Source organism: Apium graveolens, chromosome 8 (genome assembly GCF_009905375.1).
Source record: "Apium graveolens cultivar Ventura chromosome 8, ASM990537v1, whole genome shotgun sequence".
Lineage (NCBI taxonomy): Eukaryota > Viridiplantae > Streptophyta > Magnoliopsida > Apiales > Apiaceae > Apium > Apium graveolens.
This window is the reverse complement of record NC_133654.1, coordinates 91,384,640-91,410,331: the sequence shown is the minus strand read 5'-3', so window position 1 is coordinate 91,410,331 and position 25,692 is coordinate 91,384,640. Positions and strand designations below refer to the sequence as shown.

At 35.5% G+C, this 25,692-nt stretch overlaps 2 protein-coding genes and 1 long non-coding RNA gene across 3 annotated transcripts; all 3 read left to right on the top strand.

The window, feature by feature from the left end:
- The first annotated feature begins 1,657 nt into the window (after positions 1 to 1,657).
- Positions 1,658 to 4,812, top strand: LOC141679760 (uncharacterized). The gene is made up of 5 exons (XM_074486172.1): positions 1,658 to 1,760; positions 1,921 to 2,218; positions 2,306 to 2,622; positions 3,278 to 3,400; positions 3,938 to 4,812. Exons 1-5 carry the CDS (start codon positions 1,658 to 1,660, stop codon positions 4,810 to 4,812), a joined length of 1,716 nt encoding a protein of 571 aa, XP_074342273.1.
- A 36-nt stretch (positions 4,813 to 4,848) lies between these two features.
- Positions 4,849 to 8,307, top strand: LOC141679759 (uncharacterized). Its single transcript, XM_074486171.1, has 3 exons — positions 4,849 to 5,257; positions 5,417 to 5,487; positions 7,558 to 8,307. Exons 1-3 carry the CDS (start codon positions 4,849 to 4,851, stop codon positions 8,305 to 8,307), a joined length of 1,230 nt encoding a protein of 409 aa, XP_074342272.1.
- Positions 8,308 to 9,388: 1,081 nt separating this feature from the next.
- Positions 9,389 to 17,284, top strand: LOC141677137 (uncharacterized). Its single transcript, XR_012557342.1, has 4 exons — positions 9,389 to 9,522; positions 10,415 to 10,561; positions 10,752 to 10,872; positions 17,034 to 17,284. It is a non-coding gene; the product is annotated as an uncharacterized LOC141677137 (long non-coding RNA).
- The last annotated feature ends 8,408 nt before the right edge of the window (positions 17,285 to 25,692 follow it).

Sequence of the window (25,692 nt, the reverse complement as noted above, 5' to 3'; positions counted from 1 at the left end):
AAGCCAGATTGTTGAGCAGGGTCAGAAATCTGTCATAGATGTCAGTGAGACTTTCATCAGGCCAAGCCTCAAAGTGTTCATATTCTTTAATCAGAACAGCTCTTCTATTCTTCTTGATGGCCATAGTTCCTTGACATTGAGTTTCAAGACCATCCTAGATCTCTTTGGCAGTCCTGTAGGCTATAACCCTGTTTGACATCACAGAATCAAGACTGTTATGCAAAATGTTTCTTACCTTTGCATCTTTTAGCACAGCTACTTTCTATTCTGGTGTCCACACTCAGTCCTCTCCTTCAGCTGATAATGTTCAGCAACAGTGGGAGTTGCAGGCACCATTTTTGTTGGCAAGAAGGGTCCATCATTGATTACATCGAGATAATCTGGATCTGTAGCTTCCAGGTGCATGAGCATCTTCACCTTCCATGTTGGATATTCAGCCTTTTTCAAAATGGGAATTTTAATGCTTTCATACTTGTTCAGAAACATGTTTAGATCGTTTTTTATTGTAAATTTATCAGTGAGCTCTGATACCAATTGTTGCCCAGTGAAGATACAATTGTTTAAGGGGGTTGGATACAATTGTATAAATGTTTTGAACAAGTAATAAAATATAATAGCTTTTTATATTTCTGATAAAAAACTGTTACAAAATCCTCTCAAGAAATACTGATGTTCTTGAGAGCTGCTAGGTCGAATGATACTCGAGATCGATACACTAAGTGATGACCTAAACTGTGTTTATATACTATACAGCTACAACAAATCAATCTAAGATATGCATTATCAAAAGCTAACTGAAACTGATACATATCTTCAATTGAATAGATAAAGTCCTATCCTATAACTCAGATATAAAAGATATTTGCTCCACATTACAAGGAACAGAACAAATCCTTTTAAGCAGACTGTCTTCAAATACTGATGTCATCCAAATACTGATGACATGCTAAATCCTGATGACACATCAGTTCCTGATGACACCCGAACAAACAGATCCTGAGCTTCTTCTGATCATTGAGAATTCAATATGTAACAACCTGATTGATTTATGACATGTACAACTGTTGGACTAACCGGGGGCATGTCGGCAGTGGCAGGACATTGCCATAAAGAAGAGGACGTTCTGTGAGTTGCCTAATTTATTTGATTTACAAATTTAGATGTGTGCTCGTGTGTCTGGGTGCATACCTAATTTGTGTTGCTTCTTTACTTTGTGGCAATGTATAATAAATCTCCGGAATTTATATTTTAGTCGGAAGCAATTCGATACTGGATCTTGGTAATCAAGATCAGACATGTGGTTGTTGTGGGGCAATGGTTTGGGATGCTGAGTTCACTGGAAGACATGTGGGCAATGCGCCAAAAGGCTACTCAATTTTTTTGTGGAAAAGGGAAGGTACAGATGCCATTATTGCGAGAAACACCTCCAGAATTACTATCCCTATTGACATCTAATGGCAGGTTGTCTCGACACTTTTTTAGTAAAAGTCGTGTTTATAACAACATGTTTGCCTTCTGTTCTTTTGGAGGCATGATTGATGATTCCGTGAATAAAGGGAAAGGACCTTATGTCTTTCGCGTTTCTGGGCAAACATATCACAACTTTGGCTCCTTGATACCACCAGATGGCTGCAAGCCCAAATTTGCGTAGTTATACATGTACGATTCTCATGAGGCCATTGATCATCGGCTTAATTTCTCAAAGGATAGAGATGACGTAGATGCACGTATTGTTGCAACATTGCAAGAAATGATCGATCGTGAGAATTGTTTGGTGGGAATATTTAAACAGGTTCGTCATAAATTTAATGATGTAAAGCATGTACCCGTTCGGCTCTGATTGTTTGAAAGAAGGCTAACTGATGGCCGCTTTGAGAATTTACCAACTGAAAATGATTGAGTTTGCGGGCTTGGCCGTAGATAATGACCTTTTGAATGATAGGGATATAATTGCTGAGGATAAAAGATTTGGATTGAAGCACATTAGCGACTTACATCCTTGTTTCATCTCATTGCAATATCCTTTGCTCTTCCCATTTGGAGAAGATGGCTTCAGAACTAATATAAAGCATCGAAACATATCTTCTTCTGAAGATCGGAGAAAGAGTACAGTTAGCCAGCGTGAATATTATTCATTTAGGTTGCAGTACCGAATTGGCGAGGGCCGAACTCTAATACTCGGTGGTCGACTGCTTCTGCAATTTATAGTTGATGCGTGGTGTTCGGTCGTACGTTGTAGGTTGCAATAGGTCCGTACGCATCAATCTATAATTCGATCAGATTTGTATAACAATGTTGTTGATAGCTTTAGACGCGGAGATATCGACGCCATATATGTTGGCAAACGTGTTATTTTACCATCAAACTTTACAAAAGGATATAGATATATGCAACAGAACTTTCAAGATTCACTAGCTGTTTGCAAAGAGTATGGGCACCCAAACTTATTCATTACATTCACTTGCAACCCAAAGTGGGTAGAAATTCAGGGTGCTGTCAACCTAGCAAGCTCCCAAGCAGCCTCTGTGCGGCCAGATATTGTAGCACGGGTGTTTAAAATGAAGCTTGATGTGATGATAGATGATTTCACAAAGAATAATGTATTGGGTCAAGTCCTGAAAGGTTTTTTTTCCTTAATAATTTAAAAGTTTTAATGGCTAGACTCCACACAAAATGATTTATGTCACTTTTTCACACACATACCTACTACCATGGGCTAAATTTTAGAAATTATCATCACATATTGTAATCCAAAATACTCTAATTACGGATTATAAACAAATATTAGAATCCATAATACTTTATTTGGCCACCATTTGCATGCCCGTTAAAAATTGGCGCTATAACTTTACCTTTGTCTAAATTTTAACATAACCTCTCAACTCATTTTAATTATCTTTGCGCATGCCTGATTGTTAGTGCTTGAGGGATTGGAGGGAGTTGAATGTGTAATTAATTTAATCAAACAATAATTAAGAGACATGTTAAGGCTTTCAAAGCTAAGGAACGGAAATGTATGACTTTTTAATTTAACCAAATCCTACAGCATTTAAGTGCAACAAATTTGTGTGTTTTTCAAAATTTACATGTTTCGGGATCGCATGGATAGTTACAGTACTGTTTGCTTTCCTTGATCTTTATCAAATGATAGTCCATAACTCTAATCGTCAAATTTCTTGCATTACCAGTTGTGTACACAGTAGAGTTTCAGAAACGGGGACTTCCACATGCTCATATTGTCCTATGGATATGTTATGGAATAAATTAATAACTCCAGAAGACATTGATACTGTGATATGTGCTGAATTACCGGATAAAAATGTCGATCATTTTGCTTATAAGGCTGTCTCACAATTTATGATGCACGGACCATGCAGGGAGGCAAATCCTAAATGCCCAAGTATGTCAAGAGGTAGATGTACAAAATATTACCCGAAGGTTTTTAACAATACCACCTGCGTGGATGCTGATGGCTATGCAATGTACAGAAGAAGAGATACGGGAAGAATAGTAGAGTGCAACAAAATACACTTAGATAACAGATAACACAACCTTTACCCATAAATTTAAATTGCGTTGAAGACTTTTAAACCATGGCCGCATCGAAAACACTCTTTCATGCTTCCTTCAGCACAACCTAATCAGTGCATTGAAAAACTATAAACGCATCCCCTTCTAATTTTTTAGTGCAGGCATGTAGTCCCTTATCATCGGGGTTTGTTGGTTGAATATCAGGGACATAAATGTTGAATGGTGTAATCGTTCTTTGTCCATAAAATATTTGTTTAAGTATATTGGCAAAGGGCCAGATACAGCCACATCCATTTTAGAAAAAAAAATTCTCAACAAATAATCAACGAAAGTCAGCCATCCACCTCTCTCACAAGGATAGATTCTGATGAAATTAACAACTATATTTCCTGTCGGTATGTATCAGCAGCAGAAGCATCTTGGCGTATACTTGAGTTTCCCATCCACCATAGAGAACCTTTTGTGCAGCGCTTATATTTTCATCTTGAAAGTGAACAGGAGGTCAGGTTCCGTGATAATGAGACTTTGCTTGAGATTGTCTGCCAAGTAGATCCCGATGGCATAATGTTCATTCAGTGGTTAATGAATAATCGGTGCGAGGAACTTGGCCGTGATCTAACATTTGTAAAATATCCTTTAAATTTTGGTGGGATGCATCAGTTAAGCCTTGATTTCCTCAGAAAAAAAATTGATGTAATTGGACGCATGGTTTACGCTCATCCTGCAGCTGGGGAGAGATATTACCTTCGATTATTGTTGAACTTTGTTGTTGGACCTAAGTCGTTTGAAGAAATTAGAACTGTGGATGGAGTGGTTTATCCAACTTATAAAGAAGCATATTTCCATAGGGGTTTACTTGAATCAGATAAAGAATGGCACGTAGCTCTTGGAGATGCTTCACTTTGTGCTAATGTTGCACAACTGCGTGATTCATTTGTTACATTGCTGGTTTTCTGTGAAATCCGACTTTGGGGAAAATATTGGACTGCATTAGCTGATGATATTGAATATAAGAGAAGGAAAATTTATAACAATCCCACTCTAACAATTAACACTGGCGATAAACAAATGTTGGCACTAGAGGAGCATAATAATCTGTTAAAACAATATGGTAAAAAAAATTCTGACTATCAAGGTTTACCGGAGCTAAACACAGCTACTACTTCAAAGTACAGGAACGAGCTATTGGTGGAGGAAATGATGTATGACCGGGAAAGACTTAGGCTTAAGGTAACTACAAATTTAGATCGTCTGAATCAGATGCAACATACTGTATTCTAAATAATTATTCATTCTGTAGAATCATCCTTGGGTGGGATGTACTTCATGTATGGTCCAGGTGGAACAGGAAAAACTTTCTTGTGGTCAACCATCATATCCAAATTAAGAAGTGAAGGTAAAATTGTAGTCGCAGTTGCCTCTTCCGGAATAGCTTCTCTGTTGTTGGATGGTGGGAGGACAGCTCACTCTCATTTTAAAATCCCTATTGATATGGATGAATTTAGTTGCTGTGACAATAAGCAAAATACATATCTTGCAGAACTCATATGCAACACCAGCTTAGTCATATGGGATAAGGCACCCATGCATCACCGGTATATATTTGAAGCAGTCGATCACACATTTCGTGATATCCGCCGTGATGCACAATCCTTGCCATTCGGTGGCATTCCTGTACTCCTATGTGGGGATTTTAGACAGACTTTACCTGTGGTGCCAAAAAAAGGTAGGGAGGACATTGTTGCCTCGAGTATTAAAAAATCTCCATTATAGCAATCGTGCCGCATTTTTTCACTACTTGAAAATATGAGAATTGAAAAAAATGTTCCCCCTGTGACGATTGACGGCAGAAGTGTCGCTTTTAGAGATTAGGTTTTGGCTTTAGGTGATGGCTCCGAGCCAACTTTTCTTCTTGGTGATGACCCTGATCCGTCATGGATCAAAATACCAGATGAGGTACGTCCCACCAAACTTTCTGTAGTTCTAAATATAAGCTTTCGGGTTTAACAAAAGAACAATGACTGAGTTGCATATGTAGTTTAGTAAAGTAGATGGCTGAACTTCGGCTGCTGTTTGCTTTCCCTGATAAATGATTTGGTTTAACCGATTAGGGCGTTTATCCTTCTATCATACTTACATTAAGAAGACACCTTAAGTTTGACCCTCTCATTTTTGAAGTTCTCACAATTTCACTCATCAAAGTTTATTGATAGAATAAATAAAAATTACTAGACATGACAAAAAAATTGTTAACTATGTAGTTATAAGAAATGGAATTCGAGAGCTTTTCAAATATATGAAGAAAGGGTCGAAACAGTTTGGAATATGACTATAATTAATTACAATTAATGAAATATCAATAGAAGGTAAAATTGAAGAAGTTATAGATAGCAGGTAATAAATAAAAAGGGGCTAACCTTTTTAAAAAAGAGTATATATTTAAACAATAGTAATAAAAATAATATATAATGGTGAAACAAGAAACAAATAGAATTTTAGGAGGTGGAATTATAGAATATGTTCGGGTTAAGAGGAGAGACGAAGACTTAATTGTTGTAGTTGGTAGTTGGTGTCTTTTTCACCTTGCTTGTGAGCACAATTATCCAATGCTAACTTTAGGGTCTTGGATGTCGATGTACAAAAGGAACAGATTAACCACACTTTTATCTTCTTGGCTTGGGTTTAGTTGTAGAGCATGTCGGACTAAACAAATATGTCAGTTTGGGTCAAACCGAAACTGACACGAGTCTAAAAAGTGATCTGAGATCTATATTTCTAAATTAGATTGGATTTAGATTAGGTTTTGCGAAGCATGCTTGTTTGTACATCGAATCTTGAATTTGGCATAAAATATATAGGCCCAAATAACTATTATTCTAAAAGATCAGTGTTATCATTTTTAAACATGCAAGTCTTAAACTATTATAATTAGTAAGACCTAATTACTTATTAATCACAAAATTATAGCACAATTCATAACACTACCGATATCCCTATTTTTCACATACATCCATAATGGCATATATTTAACGAGGGAGCATAAATTTCGTAAATCATGTTTATTTTAGGTAGCTTCTGGAAATAGGCAAATAGCAACTTTTAGTCTTTTTACCTGTATAGCAGGGGTTTTATTCCTAGAGTACTTCTCACTGTCGAGATCGCTAACAACATGTTCATTTTCGACATGGCTTTTCCAGAGGCCATGGATTGGCGTGTCGATCACAATGAACTTCCCATCCTTGTACTTGCAGTCGAAATATAGCCTTAAAAATGTAACGGAAACTAGATAATTTATTTTAGTGTTAAACATATTCTTACTATGTCCCAACGACTCTTGCTATATTTGCTCCGGTTTGATTTCCTCCAAAACTACTCGCCATCCCAGAGTATAAATCTTCGGGCTCATCTCATCATCAGGTGGATTGTTTCTGGATTTGAGATCTCTATGTATGATCTTGGCCAGTCCATTGTTACATGTTATAAAAAACTAATGTTCCGTTTAGAGAGTTTTATAGCATAAGAATACGTCTAATAGGGTTTTGACCCTCATACTCCCACCCACACCTTAAGTACCTTACAATACTAAAAACCCTGTCGTTATTATAAATTCTTTCAAACTTCTTCTTTAAACAAAGTTTACAATCAGGTTTACACTATCTTCCTCGCTCCTCAATTCTATAGGTGTTCCTTACAATTGTATGTATAGCTCCGTTCCCTTTAGAATCATTTACATAAACATACTTCCACATTCTGCACTTATTGTACAATGGAAATTCTTTGTATCTCTAAAACTTTTCGCTTTAACTCATTTTTATTGCATTTTACCCTTTTACTCTTCATTTTCATAACCTTATAAATTTAGATCCTAGAATGCTCACTTCTCCCAGAATGTATTCTATTCTTTATAGCTGTCACAATATAAAAAAAACTGACAAATATTTGCGGACCCTAGGGGAAAATTTTAACATGTATGTTGTTGCCCAATAAATTATGTAAAAATGTGTCTACCTTCCGTATTCACTGCAGGTACGCGTAAATCACAAGGGTGATGCACTAGAAGCAAATATTAATGAAATTTATGGAGAACTCTATCATATGCATGGAGATATAGAATATCTACGTGATAGAGCTATATTAACACCTCTCAATGAATTCGTCGATTCTGCTAACAACGAAGTCTTGAAGAGGTTACCCCGGGATTTCAAGGTATACAAGAGTTGTGACGGTATATGCAAGGCATCCTCTAGCAGTATAGTAGATGAGGCACTGTATCCTCCAGAGTATTTGAACTGTTTGAGGTTTAGTGGAGTGCCAAACCACGAGATCCGAATTAAGGCAGGTGCACCAATAATGCTCTTTCGCAATCTAAATCCAAAAAAAGGGTTATGTAACGGAACTCGACTCATTATCACATGGTGCTACCCCTTTGTCATTGAGGCCTTGATTATAACAGGTAACAAAATTGGCGAAACCACTTACATTCCTCGGATAAATATGTCACCCGCAGATAAAACATTCCCTTTTCTTCTGAAAAGAAAGCAATTCCCGGTGGTTGTGTCATATGCGATGACTATAAACAAAAGTCAGTGCCAAACAGTCAAGAATGTAGGATTATATTTACCAAAACCTTTTTTTAGCCATGGCCACTTTTATGTAGCTGTATCTAGAGTCACTTCCCCAAAAGGTCTAAAAATTACTTGCGTTGACAGGGATACAACTTATGTTGGCCACACAAAAAATATTGTGTGCCGAGAGATATTTGACAACATAATGTAGTTTGCTCCGTTGATGAAAGTGCTTCATAGTTGGCAGAAAATTCTTATGTCAGTTTGTAAATCTGATAAATTTACGCGCCCCTCTTCCCTGCACCTTCATTCCCAGTAATCACATTATATACTTGATCCCCACTTTCAGAGAATATGATTACAGGTTTAAGCAAAACATCAATTTCCCTCCAATGTTGCATCGAAGGTATAGCTACTGTTCACATACAAAACTAGGAAATCATTCACCTCCAACTTTAAAACTATGTTGATAATGGAACATCTAATATGTATGGCTTTCTTCAAATCTATAATAACTTTAGTCTACGGAACCAGTATCCGGCTTCCCTGCTTTTATGCTTGACTAACTAATTGCTGAAGAATGCACTGTCATTTTTGATTATTTGTTTCTTCCCTTTGCTGTATAAATGCCCAGTACCATTACTTTTATTTGGCTAACTGGCTATCAGGACACATAAATTAAAATATATTTTACATTTTTGTACTATGGTTTATTATGGTATAGACACCCCTCGTAACCACATTTTTCAGATGCTATCCCTTAAAAGGCACCTTTTTTCCCTGTCAAAAGTAAACTAATGGCAGGGATTCATTTCATTCACAAGTAAAAAAAAAATCAATATGTCGTTTATTTTAGCATAGAATAGTCTGTTTTTGTTGCAATCCATCATGGCTCCTTGATTCTTATATAATACTTGTGCGCGTGAGTCGTATGTGGGAATCCATCAACAAGCGCAGTAATCAAGTAATGTTTAACAACATTATTTTCCGCATGATGCTTATGTGACCAATGTCAAGTCCTTCATAGGTGCGTGCTTGTTTTAATCTTTAAACACTAAAACACTGGCAACTACTAATAAAACTTAATCAACCTCCTATAGATGTGACTGGACTCTTGGCTAAGAAAATCTCAGGTAATGGACCTACACTTACATTATCATAAATGACACACTGATTTAATAATCACACAAGAAAAACACCAAACTCGAACATATGTGTCCATAATTTGCACATGATACACATATTTTATTGGCCCTTTTAATAAAGGCATCATGTCTTCACTGCCACAAATACTTAAGTAAATATAGATTATGCACCCCTCCATCATCTGAAGGCTGAAATGCTCTTCCCCCAAGAAGGAAACACTCTTCAAGATCTAACAATTGAGGGGCTTTTTTTACAAGCAACACTACCAAGTGACACAACCGTAAGCACCACTATTCAATCCCCTATTTCAATTTTTCCTTTCTTAGCTTGCATAATTAACAATTCATGCTACAACTTAAGTCCATGATAGTTCTTGCCTGACCACCACTTCCATATTTATGCTTTCTTTACTTTAAAAAAACTGCATGACCCCTCAAATAATTATATATCTCACTAGCATCTTGCGCAAAACCTCAAAATGTAATTATAAAAATAACTACACAATTAGTGTTGTCCGCTATATTTCTTTTAGCTGAACTGCAACACTGGGAAAGACTTTAGATATATATATATATATATATTGAAGTAGAAAAATTGTTACGTGTGCCTCGCATACTTGTTCGCTATATTTTTCATTTGATCACACTTATACTTGCCCGACTAATAATACTGTGAAGCAAATCACATATTAGTGTAAAAAAATTACAAGGTGGCACTTTTAAGATTAATAACAGGTGTCTGGTGATCACTGCAGCCTGAAAGATGAATTGAATTTCCAGTTTACTCACGATGTCTCTTCAGCAATATAGTTTAATTTATACACGTAACATATTCTGTTAGTTTCCTCTTAACATCATTACAACTAAAATCAAACTACTTTAACAAGTTATGACAAATATATGAGGAGTCATTCAAATTAGGATATGTACTAACATCAAATAACTCCATAAATATTTGCTAAGGTCAGAAGCAGTACAATAAAACTCATGTAATAGACCCCCCCCCCCCCCGCACAATACGATAAAACTGCATTAATCCCCTGCTTCTTTTGCTTGTAGTCCTGTTACAATAATATGTATCTTTGTTGTTTTGAAGCCACCTTATTTAAAGTCATTTCTTATTATTTATATCAAATTCCATAAATTCATTTTCAATTTTACTTCAACTACCAGTTTATCCGCCGTACATGTGAAGCTACAATTGTTGGTATTGTGAATGCTGAGGGCTGGTTCTATAACTGTTGCCCTCGGTGTGCTCCCAAAGTAAGGGACATACCACTGCGAAAACTGTGGAAAGGATGCTAATGACTTCAAACAACGGTATCAACTGCTTACTCTAAAATGTTTTCTCACTCAAGCATAAATAGTCATTCGACTTGCAAAACCTTAACTCACCTCACATAAAAGCTACATGCTCAATAACCCCTTCGTTTATGCATACAAGGATTTTATTTTACAAATGTGTATATATATATAGTTATTATTCACACTAACTTTATGTCCCAAACAGTTACAAGCTAATTATGCGTGTTGAAGACAAATCTGGAATGACAACATTCACCCTCTTTAATAAGGAGGCTGAGCAGCTTATTGGCATCCCTGTTGAAATTGCGATCAACAACGTACCTCAGGTAACATCCATTCCACCAAGTGCTTCACATTCAAACCACAGAAAACCTTCAACTAAGCATTTATTACACATTTCCTTTCTGTCAATCACTTTGTGTTACAAACGATACACAAGGCTGGTGCATTACGTTGACAGGCCTTAGCCATATTTACAGAATTTAAACCTTTACGATGATGATACAAATGCTAATAATAATAATAAGAATAATAATCACAATAATAATAATAACAGTAATAATATATTATTTTCAGAAGAAAAAAACCTGTTACAATTTCTATGAAACATTTTTCTTCTCTGTTCAACCTCATTTTTACATACTGCCTCAAAATCACTTGGAAATTTTTAAAGAGTCTCAAATCTAGGTTTTATTGTTTTTATTTTAAATAATATATATTGTCCAAAATCACACAAATGCAAAGATTTTAAGTTCCTCACTATAATTGACTGTTAAGCTTTTTTAGTATATTGTACTATAAGAATTAGTATCTCTTCTCATTATATTAGATAATTCTGTAACTAATTACTTTTCAAAATTTCTAAATACAACAAAGTGACAAAAAAACATGTAGGCGAAAAACATATTTACATTTTTAAAACTTAAAGCATGTTATGATGTCTAAGACAGTATTGTTGTTCTAAGCACTGTAGTTCTAAGTGATCAAGTTCGGTAGAAGATGGACTATCACATCAAAACACAGCCATTTCCCTCCACCGCACTCATAGCAAAATTAGTAGGCTCATTATTGTTTATTACTTAATTAAATCCAATACTTACCAAATTTAGTAAGCTCGTTGTTTCATATTTATATGATGGAGAAGCATTACAAGTCCGACACTCACAATATAAAAATTGAAAAATTGAAAATAAGCAAACATTCTAGACAAATGGTGTCAATTTAGGCTGGATTAGATTGCAGAAACACTTTAAAATAAACCCATGAATGTCCTTTTATATATACTAGTCTATAACTCATGCGATGCACGGATTGCTTTTAACATTCGATAATTTTTAATAATATATTTTATAATCTAATTTTCAATAGTTAAAATATAAATTGAAGAACATAATAAGTTATAACAATATATGTTTTATAATAATTTGAGACTTAACTGAAAATAAATAATACTCCTTCGGTCCCTTCCAATTGTTTACATTTCTGGGGAAGTGTCCGGCACGCATTTGAAGGTGCATAAAAAGTATAGTTATGTAACTTATTTTTACAATTTTCTTTTTCTGAATAAAAGTTGAATGTTTTAATTTTTATTCAGAAAAATAAATTTGTAAAAAAAATTTATAGAACTATACTTTATATGCACCTTAAAATGCCTGTCAGACACTCTCTAAAAAATGTAAACAATTGAAAGGGACGGAGGGAGTATAATATAATATGTTGTTCACAGGACTCGAGCCCTGGACTGTAGAAATTGTTAAAATAAAGAATATAAAAGTTTAAATATAATAAGTTCTTGACAGGGTTCGAACCCTAAATCCATGAGAACGGTTTAAATATTAATATAATAATATTTTATTATTGCATCCAACGGTTCTCATCTTTCTGACTTTAGATCCGACGGTTGTTATTTGTCGTACCAAAGAACTATACCGAGCAACCGACTACCAAATAGAGGGTGTTCTGCTTATAATAGTATAGTAGAGATAAATAATACCCCAATTACAAAGTAATTAATCATAAAATGCACTGCTACATATCTATACTCAATCAAATAATGTGTTTACGCCGAAAGAAGAAGCCAGCATCTTAAGAACCGATGTCTTAAAGGGCCACAAAGTCTGAGCAAATGAGGACGGAACAAATAGTCCACGTGATATAATCCTTAACCCGTATCACAGTGGCTCGTCAATGAACCCCAGTGTTGAACACCGGAACCCAATTCCAACAATTCCAATCCCTGTATTCTTCTATGCTTCAATTTATCATTTGTCAACCACGAAATCAGACTTTCCAAAATAACTAGACACCCCAACCAATCTATCAAAGCATTATTTTTCACTTATTCATACCTTAAACTTATATCAGTGACTTACTTATGTTAAAAGCTTGTTATCCAAATCCACCATAACACCCACAGGAAATACCCTAAAAGGCATCATATGAGTATTCAACCAAATATTCATATTCATATCTTTATATGAAATATGAACCGAAGCAACCCTACTATTATATGGAGCCTCTTTTTAACATATTTCACAGTCGTATACTTTCCAGTGTTAGTGTTGGGAATTTAAGAGGCCTGATAGGCCTAGGAGCACACCTAGCATGCTCAGGGGAAGAAGTGCCTATTGTTGCAAACCTCAAACCTTTGAATTGGGAATCTCATAAAAGTCTGTGTGTCCAGTTCTTGGCGTCTTTTTCTTCGTCGGAAACCATAACCACAACATCACCACTTTCCTTGATATCAAGCATTCTAATTTCCCCATTCTTGACAATCCTAAATTAACTTCACTTGATGTTTGTGATTTTCTGTTACACATCCACCAGTACCATTAACCACAAAATCCAGAGGTCATGTAGGACTGCCACACTAAAATTCCCGTAATTTTTTTAAAAAAACAGGCATGGCACATTTTTAGCAACAAAAAACAATGATTATCGCTGCAAAGTTCACACTTAGAACAACGAAAAAATTGACAAAATTCTTGATTTCGTCATTTCATAGAGCATTGTGCATTTTATTGTGTCGCACCAAATCCAACCGGGAGTAGCAACAATCGAAAAGAGAAAGAACATTTGGACAGCCATATATAAACCATATGAAAAACTATATGATAATCTTGCCAGCACCTTTCTATTTCAGATTCAAAAACATAAGGAACCAAACTACAAACACGACTAAAATGACATAACCTTAACGCAACACATGCCCTATACATCGAAATGATAATGACAAATAACTTAATAATGATATTATACCAGCCCCAAATACGTATATCAAACAGTACATATAGCTGATGTAACATCCCTCGTGAAGTCATTAAGCAAAGTGGTAATATTACACAACCCACATTCTCCTATCATTCCAGGCATACTTAGACCAGGAAACTCAATAATCGGAGAATGGATAGGGCACAAGGCCACAAAGTAAATTTGGGGACCACTGTTATGAACCACAACGCTTCGTTTGATGTTTTCAATTTGTGTAAGCACAGAGGCAATATTTCTTCTATAAAACGGGTGATTTCAAATGGCTACATGATCTTGGAGTGTAGCAACGCTTGTATCCTGCCTCCTATATAAGTTTTTGAATACAAACAAGCCTACCATATACAGTAACTACCCGTTAGATGACAAATCATCAAGCACAGAAAAGTGGTTTTCGATATTCCCCTCACCCGCAAGAATTTTTCTGCACCTAGCATAAAAGATACCATCACCAATCCTTAGTTGCTCACTAATCCTGAAAAATCGATCAAAGCACGTAATATCAGTCGAGCTACCAAGTTGACGAAATTTGTAAAGATAGCACAGTGGAAAAAACTCCAGTAAATGAACTATAGCAGATGCCCTCTGTGTTCTTGCCCAAGCAATGAAGAAATTGAAGAAATCTTTAAAACTTTCAACTAAAAGTAATTTGAGTAATGTCGCGATCATATCTAAAGACAAGGTTTGAATATTATTGCCTACTAGCTTCATGTTTGAAAACCAAAAATGTTGAACTAATTGAGCTATGGAAGTACGATGCAAGGTTTTCCGTATTTTGCTTAATCAAAAATGTTTTATTTGATAATAGAATTGTTTTATTTCAAACTTTAGTAAGTAATTTTAAGAATGATTTGTTCATTTTTTATTAACGCTATTTATGATAAATAATTTGTTAATTTATGTTTTTCACATAGTTTGTCCTTAAAATGATGTTTGAACTAGAAAATTTTGGACATATTTATTAGCAAGAAAAATAATAACAAAACTAACGTTTAGCCCTTTTAATACCATTTAAGTTAGCAAAGGTTATATTATTAAAATGAAATTCATTTAGTTTTCTGAGAAAATAAAAAGTGTTTGACGCCCATGTGCGGAGCGCGGGCAAAAAATATTAGTCGGATGATTAAATTTCAAAAACCAGATTCTTATGTGTATATTTATATATTCGAGTAATATATATTAAGGAATGAGTTGAGCCGATTTATGTTTCTGATGTATACTATTTTCATGCAACTGATTCGGATATCTGAGATTCTTAATTGTTGATAAATTTTGGTGGGAATATAGATATTTGTGTCTAGTTTTTGCTCGCAAAAGAATTGTAGCATTTCGATTAGTGAGCTATGAGTTATGCCTATTTTAGTATAGTATGTGCAATGATTACAAAATCATGTTTCGTTCCGCAAGTCCACGGTCTTGTAGAATTTGTAGTTAAATTATTTCTTGTCTAAATCTGATGAACTAGTGCTTATTTAAAAGATCTTTCAATTTTTTTAAAAAAATTCCTGGTGTCAATTATCATGATTTTGAAACCAAATGTGAGTTTTATTGAGTTTTTACTAAAGACTTGTTTAGTGCTTGGATTAAAGTTCTGTTTTAGATAATTTATAATAAATTCATCATTCCGGAGTCTTAAATGCTAAACGATCTGCCTAGATAGTGGTGAGTCTGCATAAGCGTCAACTTGCTTTCATGGTTCCTGAGTCGTAGTTTGGTCAATTTCAACGAGCCTTACCAATCTGGAAAGGTCTCAAAGTTTTCTACAATTTTAGTCTACTTTGATATTACAAATTTTAAATCTTTAAATCTGATCCCGACTTGAATGTTCCAATATAATTAGTAACTATGATTTTATAAACTGAAAGTATAACTCTAGACCTTGCTAATGTGATGTGGTTATATGTTGATAAGTACTATATTGGATCTTTGGGTTGTGGGTATTAACTAGTATAAAAATAAATGGATATTTCTACAAAAAATGGAATGCAATCCTTATATGCTTATTTGATAAATGTGAGTTGTATACAAGAATGATGTGAGTATTTAAATGCATGGGATTTGTGTACGTACTTAAATACTAACTTTGAATAATTATGTGAATTATATGTTCGTTAGCGTGTTATGTGTTAATCTGAATCATATAGCTTATAAGTAGAGGATAATAGTCATTAGTATTAATTAGGAGGTTAATAAATAATTATTAATTGTTCCTTGGTGTTGTGATTATATGTTAATTGATTCATGATATGTATATATTGTTTGGATACCTATATAGATTCTTGTATATTATCTACGAAGGGTAGCTAATTGCGGAATCTAATCGTTATTCGATATTAGTTAATTTCGTCTGCATAGACAACTGAAGTGTCGTGTTACTCTTGGAGAATCAACTGAGGCGTGTATATCAAGGACGTTCAGAATTAGTTGAATAACGTGGCGAAATGAATCAGGAATAGTTCTTCAAGATGAAGCTATGTTGTGAGATAGTCCGGTAGAGTTTAGTCGGTGTAGAAATTAGCAGAATTGAGGCAAATATCCATATCTTCACTTATCGTTCAAGTGATATTTTGTTTAAACCATATTATGCAAGTAACTTTGTTCTAGTATCTCTTTGATTCAAAGTACTTCCTTTTACCTCAATTATACCAATATTTTACTACTGATTTACACTGACAATATTTTATAAAACATCTTGCTATAAATGTTTTATCACTACTAATTTTATAAATAACGCAACTACCTCTGACCATATCTTTCATGGTTCAGTATATTGAATAATTATGGATTAACTGTTTGATTAATATATTTATACTTGATCAATACATTTTAAGTTGCGTAGCCCCTTATTCATAAATTTTTGGTTTGTTTTAATAATGTTTTAGGGGAAAGTAACTTGAGACCTATCTCTAAATTGTGTTTTATATTCAACCAATGTTAGTAATCAGTCATTACTAAATTTTGTGATAAAAGTCGCGTTTGGAATAAAATTTTATTCACCTATGTCGTGATTTTTTTGTAAGAGATAGGTATAATCAAATCAAAGCTTTAAAACTGGAATAAAATGAATCAGATATTCTATTGGATATCCAGTTCTCAATGATTTCAAATCTTTTATCATAACTGCTCGAAAGGAGTTTTATTCATGCTGTTTTATCTTATATCTGATACTTGCTGAGCATTTTTCTGGCTTATTCTTGATTTTTCAACCCTAACCTTTCAGCTAAAGCCAAAGATGATTCACCTGATTAGGTTGCGCGTGAGAGTAATGCTAAACAACAAGGATTCTTAGTGGTAGACTTTTTCATCAGAGATCAGGTAGAGTTATTTGGAAGATGCCAATGGAATTAGTTGAGATTAGAGGTGTATATTCTTGATTCAGTTGTAAAACATATTTATAGATTGGCTATCAAATATTCTTCTTGTCGAAGTTTATCTAGTAATATAGGTTGTGTTGTAATAAGATTTAATAGTTGTGGGTTCTAATTCCAATAATATAGCCTGTTTGTGATCCTGTTTTAAGAGGGTTAAACTCGACTTTCTTTAAAACCTTATTTAATAAAATAGGTTCTAAAATATTTACTCTGACTTTGTCTCAAAGTACAGGTTTTTAAAATTAATTTTTGTATTGGTAGCATCGGATCTAAACCCCCGGATCTGCGGGTTGTCACGGTGAACATCTACAATATTTCAAACTCAATAACTACATAATGTTACATTACATTAAATGGCCTAAATAACCACAAGATATGGCGCCCTCCAAACCCGGGTCAGAAGTTTGGGGTCCACACACACACACCTTATTTATATCCTGCTTAACAATAATAAAGATAATAATAATATGCAGTGACCCTACTTACCAACTACCACGGACCGCAACAGGTTAAAGTATGCACACAAGCCAAACACACACTTATATTACAAACCGTTCAAATCCCAACTATCCAAACTTAGCACTGAGTATTAAACATTATTACAAACTTTTATAAACTTAAATTACTCCAAAAGGTGCCTACTAGCTTAACTCGATCAACCTGAACCCCTAGCTCTCGCGCTGGACTGGGGATCCTCGTTACCAACTGGTTCCTTCTTAACTGGAAAAGAACATAAACAATATCGCACAAATGTGCTAACTAGCTCAGCAAGTCACAATGACAAAACTGAGAATAATGATCATCAAATGAAAAGGTATATGATATCAAGTGAACAATGAATTATGTTTTAGAATTGGATATTATATTTTTATTTTAAAAACCAAGGTTAGGCTACTGATCAGTCACACACTAACCCCGAGCAAAGCACATAGCACTGCTCTAACTACTGGATCCAAGGCACACATTGGCCTAACTTGACCATTTATATGGTCTGACCACGAATCTGGTCCACAATTTTATAAAACAATCCAATTCTAACATAACAACAGAATAAACAATTTAAAATAATAAACAAAATCATAAGCAACATTGGATATTTAATAAGGAAATGGTTTCAATCTTTACAAGGGATTAGTATGGCAATTGTTATTCCCAGTGGACTAACAATGAGATTTACAGAAAGGGGGTTGAATGTAAATCTCAAAACTTTTTCAAGTTTTTGAGCAGTTTCTAAGGCTAAGTGTTTTAGTGAACAAATGTGTGTGAATTGTTTGAAGCTAATACAGACAGATATATATTCAAATACAAATATAAAGACACAAAGAACTTAAAAACTTTTCTGGTGGATTTGTTGTTCCACCAGAGATGTGTTATTTCAGAAAATCTGTGATTCAAAGAATTAAATCACAGCTGTGTCCTAGTACAAACTAGATGATTTTCTCTCTGGATTTTTCTAAACAGCTCTGGAAAATTCACCATCTAATTACTAGCTGCTACTTGGTTTATATATCACCAAGTTTACAAGTGAAGACAAAACTGTAAAATATAATTAAAAGATTCTTCACATGTTTCTTCTTCATTTCTCTATCCAATGCAATTTAGGTTTAGCTGTGAATCTTTGAATACTTCCTTGTTTGCACCAGATTGGAAATTCTGCATTTTCTTGATTCCTCCTAGAGGCTGCCACATTCCAGTTTGTCTCTGTCAACCCATGTGCCTTTGTCAGCTTATGAATTATCACTATCAACTGCTATTGAACTAAGCATCCGTTGAAGCTTTCATCCGTTGATGGCTTTATCCGTTGAAGCTTTATCCGTTGATGCATTAGCAGTTGAAGCTTTATCCGTTGAAGAACTCATCCGTTGATGGATGTTATCCGTTGAAGTTTTAGAGACATCCGTTGAAACTTTGTTTCTCCTCCGTTGAAGGCCTTTTATATCAGTTGATACTACTTCACTTATACAAAATTACAAGGCATGGAATATTTATAATTAGCCCTCCTATTTGCATATCCACTAGTAGTCAACATGACTGATAATTTCCCACAACATCTAAGAATTACAACTTAAATACAGAGAATGAAATGTGCTACAATACTAAACTTATTTCTAAGTAAAGCTACTCCTTCAACGGATAGCCAAAATGGTCTTACCCGTTGAGGCTACAAACACTAGATTCCTACTTAAGTGTTTTGTTTAACTTATCATCAAACTAATACACATATTCCTAACAATCTCCCCCTATTTATGTCTACTAGAACTGTAGACATAAATTTGGGTTTAACTTGATGATAACAAAACACTTATCAAACATATGAACTGAAATAAAGTAGAAATTCAAAAGTGCTGCAAAAATGTGTATACTGAGATAGAATTGAAGAATTACATTATTTCTAAGGGTGCTCCTTTAGCCTGAGTAGATTAATTTCTTTTCCTTTAATCCCTTGTTTTCTTCCCTAGCCTCATGTCATTCTCCTCTATTTGGAGTTGGAGTTGTCTGTAGATATCAGCTTCATCTTCTTCATTGATGTCCAACTTAGATTGCATATCCTTGAGAGTTTCATTACTGACAATCTTGAGCTGATCTTCAAGTCTGAAAAATCTTATGACTCCTTTATTGTCTTTGAACTCTATCAACCAATGAGGTGATTTATGAACTGTAATTCCTCTCTCTGGGATGAGTAATGTTCTAGGCAAGGCTTTGGGCTCCCACCAAGTTTTCCTTATGGTGGCAATCTTGTTGAGAATCTCAGTTTTGGCAGTCCTAGTAAAGCCAGAATCCCTTTTTATAGCTGACTAGACTCTAACCAAGGTAGAATAGCCTTCATTCAGAATTATGTAAAGAGGCCAAGTCCTTTCTCCACTTCCTTTATATTTGAACACTAGTCTTTCTGGAAGCTGTCTGTAGGCATCTATTCCCCTTACTTCCTCCATCTCATCCAGATAGAGTTCAATGTCTGTAAATTCCTTTATGTCACAAATGTGAACATATTCATCCTTTGAGGCTTGTGGCTTAGGCTTAGGCTTCTGAGTGAATTTGATTGAGGTTAGAGGAGGTGTTGATTTGATTTTTCTTTTCTGTTTCTTTGATGGTGGAGAAGTGGTTAAGAAAGTGGGCAATTTGATGGTGTCCCAATCAATTGGTTCCTTCTTAGGAGTGATTGTTTCACCATGGATGTTTATGAAGGGGTCAGGTACAATGGGTTCAGGAATAGAAGGTAGTGGTTTGGATTTTGATTGGGTTTCTTCAGTTTCATCTACAATCTTCCTTTTTGCATTGGCCTTCTTTCTGTTCCCTTTCTTCCATTCATTTCTTTCCTTACTTCTTTCTTTCACATCATCACTAAGCATGTCCCCCATACCTACATCTTCACCCTTGTCTTTAATTTCTTTCTTTTCTTCAGCTTGACTTGACTTTAGCCGTTTTCAAGCTTTGCTTGTGCTCTTTTGTCAGCCTTTAGCTTTTTAGCTTCTTCCTTCAACCTTCTGGCTTCTTCCCTCTTGGCTATTGAGAATTTGGGATGTCCTTGTATCACACAGATACTCTTTCCCTCTCTAAAGATAATAGCCATGTTCATTCTTTCAACCACATCCTTGGTCTCCTTGTGCTTCATGATATTACCACCCAAAACCTTGTCTTCATCAAGCTTTGGAAGAGGAAAATCCACTCCTTTCAACTGAGCAAGGCTTATAGGGTTCTTTGTAGAGTCCTTATTGGATCTGTTGTTGGGCTTGAGAACCATAGGTTTCAGATTCTTGGAAGAAGTCTCTCCAACCTTATTCCTCCTTACTGGCTTGAGCTCCATAATGATTGGCTCTACCTTTGTGCTATGCTTCACAGATTGTGATTTTGAAGTTGTAGAACCAAAAATTTGTTGCATCCTTTCATCAATTCTCCTCCTTTGCTCTTTGACTTTCATCTTAGCTGCTGCTATCTGGATTAGATCAATTCCATCAAGTTTTCCTTTGATTTGAAGTGTTAGAGAAGTGGTGATGGCAGGAACTAGCACTTTAGATATTTGAACTTTTGTTGATGGCTCTCCTTCCCCTTCCCTTTTATTCTCCCCATTTTTGTTATCATCAAGGATAGGGGTCAAGCCTTGTGCTTTTTCCAGCTGCAATAGTAGACTTGTCTGAGATTGTTGATTTTGAAGAATGGTGACCACAGAGTCTTCAATGACTTGAACTCTGTTTTCCAACTTGGCCAGCCTCTTGTCAGCATCAAATTCTCTCCTCAATCTCAGCAACAAATCTTGCATTATACCATAAGGCATGACTGAATCCAACTTCTCAGAATTGTAGGATTTCAGATCAGCAATATCCTTTTTGAGTTCATCCACACTCAAATTCTGTCTGATGTGCTGCAACTGCAGGAGATGTAGAGAGTCTAGATGAGCTTGAATAATAGCCTTGGTACCAGCATCTGAAGTGTCCTGAAGGGCCTTTTGAATAGCCATAACCTGCTTGACCAAAGCTACACCAAACTGTCCTGGTGTAGATTTCTTTGTCCATGCCCATTCAGGTAAATTTGGAATAGAACTTGGGCCTGCATCTCCCCCTAAGTTCATGCTCCCATCCAAAGAAATAGAGTCATCATCATTAGAATTTACTTTAAATTCTTCATATGGCTCACCAGCTTGAGAAGGCATCCTATTAACAGCAGCTTTATCTCTTTGAAGAGATTCTGAAGTGTGCACTATGTTCAAAGTCTGCTCTGCCTCCACATTGCCCTGAGTAGCCAACAGTTAATAGGCTGAAACAGGATGAGTAAAAGTGTCAGCATCCAAGGAAATGTTATCAATTTCAGCTTTGTAATGTTGCTGAAATTGTCTTCCCTTTTTAGCATCATCCACAATCATTGACTCACTAGCAATGGCTGGATCCACCCTTATAGCTTCTGTACCTGATTTTCTCTCATTTTCTCTACATTCTTGCATCAGGGGCTCCCCTGGCTCATACACACCCTCACACCCTCACCCTCACCTACTAAGGTGGCACTCCTCTCACTCACTTTTGTCATGCTGGAAGAGATAGCATGCATATTTTGACTCTCAACCTCTCCTTTTTCCTGGGAGCAACCTAGCCTCTCACTCAAATTATCACTCCCTTCCCTCAATCCTAGAAGTGATTGTACAGTAACCATGTCTTCTACACTTGGAATTGATTCAGTTGTATGTTTAGAGACCATCAACGGATATGGAGTATCCGTTGAAGTGGAAACTGATGATATCAACGGATAACTGCTGTTAAGCTTATCCGTCGAAGAACAACCACTTGTCAGCGGCTGAGAGATATCCGTTAAAGAAGGAAAAGATGTAGATATTGAAAGTGACATAATTGTTGAGTCTGTGTGAATTGATTTTAAGTGAGGTGACACAGATTCTTCAACTAAGTCTGAAAGAATTGGCTGATGATCCAATAAATAATCTAAAAGATGATGATCACCAGGATTTGAGTGGGGCTCCTCCCTGAGTTTTAAAGAGGGAGAATCAGGAATTGATGCGAATATCATATCCACATCCAGAGATGGTGATGGAGAATTTGGTGATTGATGTGTGTCTATTATGAGAGAATGGGGTTGTGGCTCCACATTTGCTGGAGCCACATCAAGCTGAATTTGAGAAGGCAAAGATACAGGTGGATGTATCTGTGCTGTGTGTGCCCCTTGTGTTGAAACTAGGGTTTTAGCCTTCTTTCTTCTTGAAAAGGCTTTGATAGGTGAATTTATGGTTTCAATGTCCCTCCCTCTTTTGTTCTGTGTCCCTGGTTGGGGACTATTTTCAATAGCTGCATCCTTTTGGGAGGATGCAACTAGGGATGTGTTTGAATCCTTTTGAACCACCACAGTCTTTTGAGAAACTGTGGCTTGGCTGGCTAGGGTACCACTCACCTCTCCCACCTTATCCTGGGGGGTTTCTTGATGTTCACCCCTCCCCTCACCACTCGCACCCTGTTCACTCCCTTCAGGGTTTATGGTAGTTATTACAACTGTTGTCTTTTGAGAAACAACATAGGTGATTTTCTTTGACTTGTGTTTTGGAATTTTAGTTTTGGTGGCTTTGGTAGGAATCTGTTGGGACAAAGACACAGATTCCATTGCCACACTATAAGGCAAAGAAACAATGGGGTTGGAAGAAGTAGGAGTTGCAGAAGTATTTACCTCACTTACCTGAGGTACATTCATTATTGGCAAATATACCAATGGCACCTGGTTGTTGAGGTTAATTCTCACAAGGTCTGCAAGGACCCTTTTCTCTTGTGCCCAGCATTTGAGTTTATTGCTTTTCTCTTGTGCCCAGCATTTGAGTTTATTGCTCTCATTAGTTATGACCAAACCTTCAGTAACATGGTTAGCCAATAACATAAAGAATCTAGCATATTAGATATTATGAGGTCTATTAGCTTTGTTACCTAACCTGAAACCTAATTCTAGCATGACATAGTTGCTAAAATTAAAGTACCTATCAGAAACTAGCATATAGAGCATATTAACAAGAGATGAAGTTATGGCATCAAAATTGCTAATCTTCCCAGAGAAAACCTTGATAAAGGCATCTCCAATTAAACTCCATTCTTTCCTAAGGCCCTTTCTTCTAATGCTCCCTAAACTAGCAGAATCAAAAGAATAGCCAATGGAATCTAACATAGCAGATACATCATTATCAGTGTGTGGTGTCATGGCATTATTCTCAGGTAGCTTAAATCAAGACTGTATATCATCACAGTTAATACAGTAATCCTTACCTTTGAGAGAGAAAGTAATGGTCATATCTGTGGAGTTGAACTCTGCAGTTGTCCAAATCTCCTCAATTACCTCACAATAGATAGTTGGGGCTTCCAGCATTGCATAGCTTAGTTTGCAGTTCTTGATGAAGTCCATCATCTTGTGATAATCTGAGTGGGCTTCATTCTTTTCCACCAAGGCTACGAAATTGTTCTTTTCATAAACAAAGCTAGACTGAGACATAATCTTGACTATTGGTGCCATTGTTGTGAGTAGAGGTTGCAGAGAAAAGATTGAGAGTTTTGGGAGAGAAAGAGAGTAAAAATTGCAAGAAAGCGTAAAGTGAAAATAAGAATTCAATGGGATTTTATACTTTCTCGAATTAAAACGTAAATAGAATGATTAAATAATACTTTTAAGTAAATTACAACCGTTTGAGAATAAAGAAAACTGTAGAAATTCTGAAAACTGCCTTTAATATAAATACATACAACTGTGTATATATGTATCAACGGTTAAGTAAACGAATCAACGGCTGTGACTCACTTAAAGTAACTGATGTAACACTTCAACGGATGAGGTAAATAGTTATCCGTTGAAGATTAACACTGTTTTTATTCGTTGAAGGATAAAATTACCAGAAATGTATTTGTCTTTCAACGGATAATGAACATCCGTTCATAGAACAATTTTGGCTTTCAACGGATAGGGAATATCCATTGATAGAATAAACTTTACTTAAAGCCAACTTTGTTCTTGCAACAAATTCATTTCAGGCTCCAATGCAAATTATAATGAGGACATGAATTTATGAATAATTAAGCATACCTAGCTCACTTACTAATCTTGTGAATGTTGATTCATCAAGTGGCTTGGTAAATATGTCTACAATCTACTTTTCACTTGGAACAAAATGAAGTTTCACTGTACCTTTCATCACATGTTCCCTTATGAAGTGGTACTTGATGTCAATGTGCTTGGTTCTTGAATGCTGCACTGGATTTTCAGTAATGGCAATGGCACTTGTGTTGTCACCGAATATAGGAATTTTGTCAACAGTTAGTCCATAGTCAAATAGTTGATTCCTCATCCATAGTATTTGTGCAGAGCAACTACCAGCAGCAATGTATTCAGCTTCAGCTGTTGATGTAGAAACAGAATTTTGCTTCTTGTTGAACCATGATACAAGCTTATTCCCTAGAAATTGACAGGTGTCAGTTGTACTTTTCCTGTCTATTTTGCAACCTGCATAATCTGCATCTGAGTAGTCAATTAGATCAAAACCAGACTCTCTAGGGTACCAAATTCCTAGATTTGGAGTCCCTTTGAGATATCTGAAAATCCTTTTAATAGCCACTAAGTGAGACTCTTTAGGGTCAGCTTGAAATCTAGCACAGAGACATGTAGAAAACATTATATTAGGTCTACTAGCAGTTAAATATAAAAGTGAGCCAACCATGCCTCTATAACTTGAAATGTCTACAGACTTTTCAGCCTTGTTTAATTCAAGCTTGGTGGGAGTGGCCATGGGAGTTTTTCCAGATGAACAATCCATTAAGTCAAACTTCTTTAAAAGATCATAAATATATTTAGTTTGACTAATGAAAATTCCACCACTAACTTGTTTAACTTGTAAACCAAGAAAATAAGTTAGCTCTCCCATCATGCTCATTTCATATTTACTTTGCATTAACTTAGCAAACTTTTTACAAAGCTTATCATCTGTAGAACCAAATATAATATCATCTACATAAATTTGAACAAGTATTGTAGAGCCATTAACAT

Excerpts from the sequence above, each read along its gene's own strand:
- LOC141679760 (XM_074486172.1), top strand. The coding sequence starts at position 1,658 with ATGTACGATTCTCATGAGGCCATTGATCATCGGCTTAATTTCTCAAAG. Across the intron at positions 1,761-1,920 it reads ATTGCAAGAAATGATCGATC|ATAATGACCTTTTGAATGAT; the intron begins GTGAGAATTGTT and ends GCTTGGCCGTAG. Across the intron at positions 3,401-3,937 it reads GGCAAATCCTAAATGCCCAA|CAGCAGAAGCATCTTGGCGT; the intron begins GTATGTCAAGAG and ends GGTATGTATCAG.
- LOC141679759 (XM_074486171.1), top strand. The coding sequence starts at position 4,849 with ATGTACTTCATGTATGGTCCAGGTGGAACAGGAAAAACTTTCTTGTGG. Across the intron at positions 5,258-5,416 it reads ACCTGTGGTGCCAAAAAAAG|GTGATGGCTCCGAGCCAACT; the intron begins GTAGGGAGGACA and ends TTTTGGCTTTAG. Across the intron at positions 5,488-7,557 it reads GGATCAAAATACCAGATGAG|GTACGCGTAAATCACAAGGG; the intron begins GTACGTCCCACC and ends TATTCACTGCAG.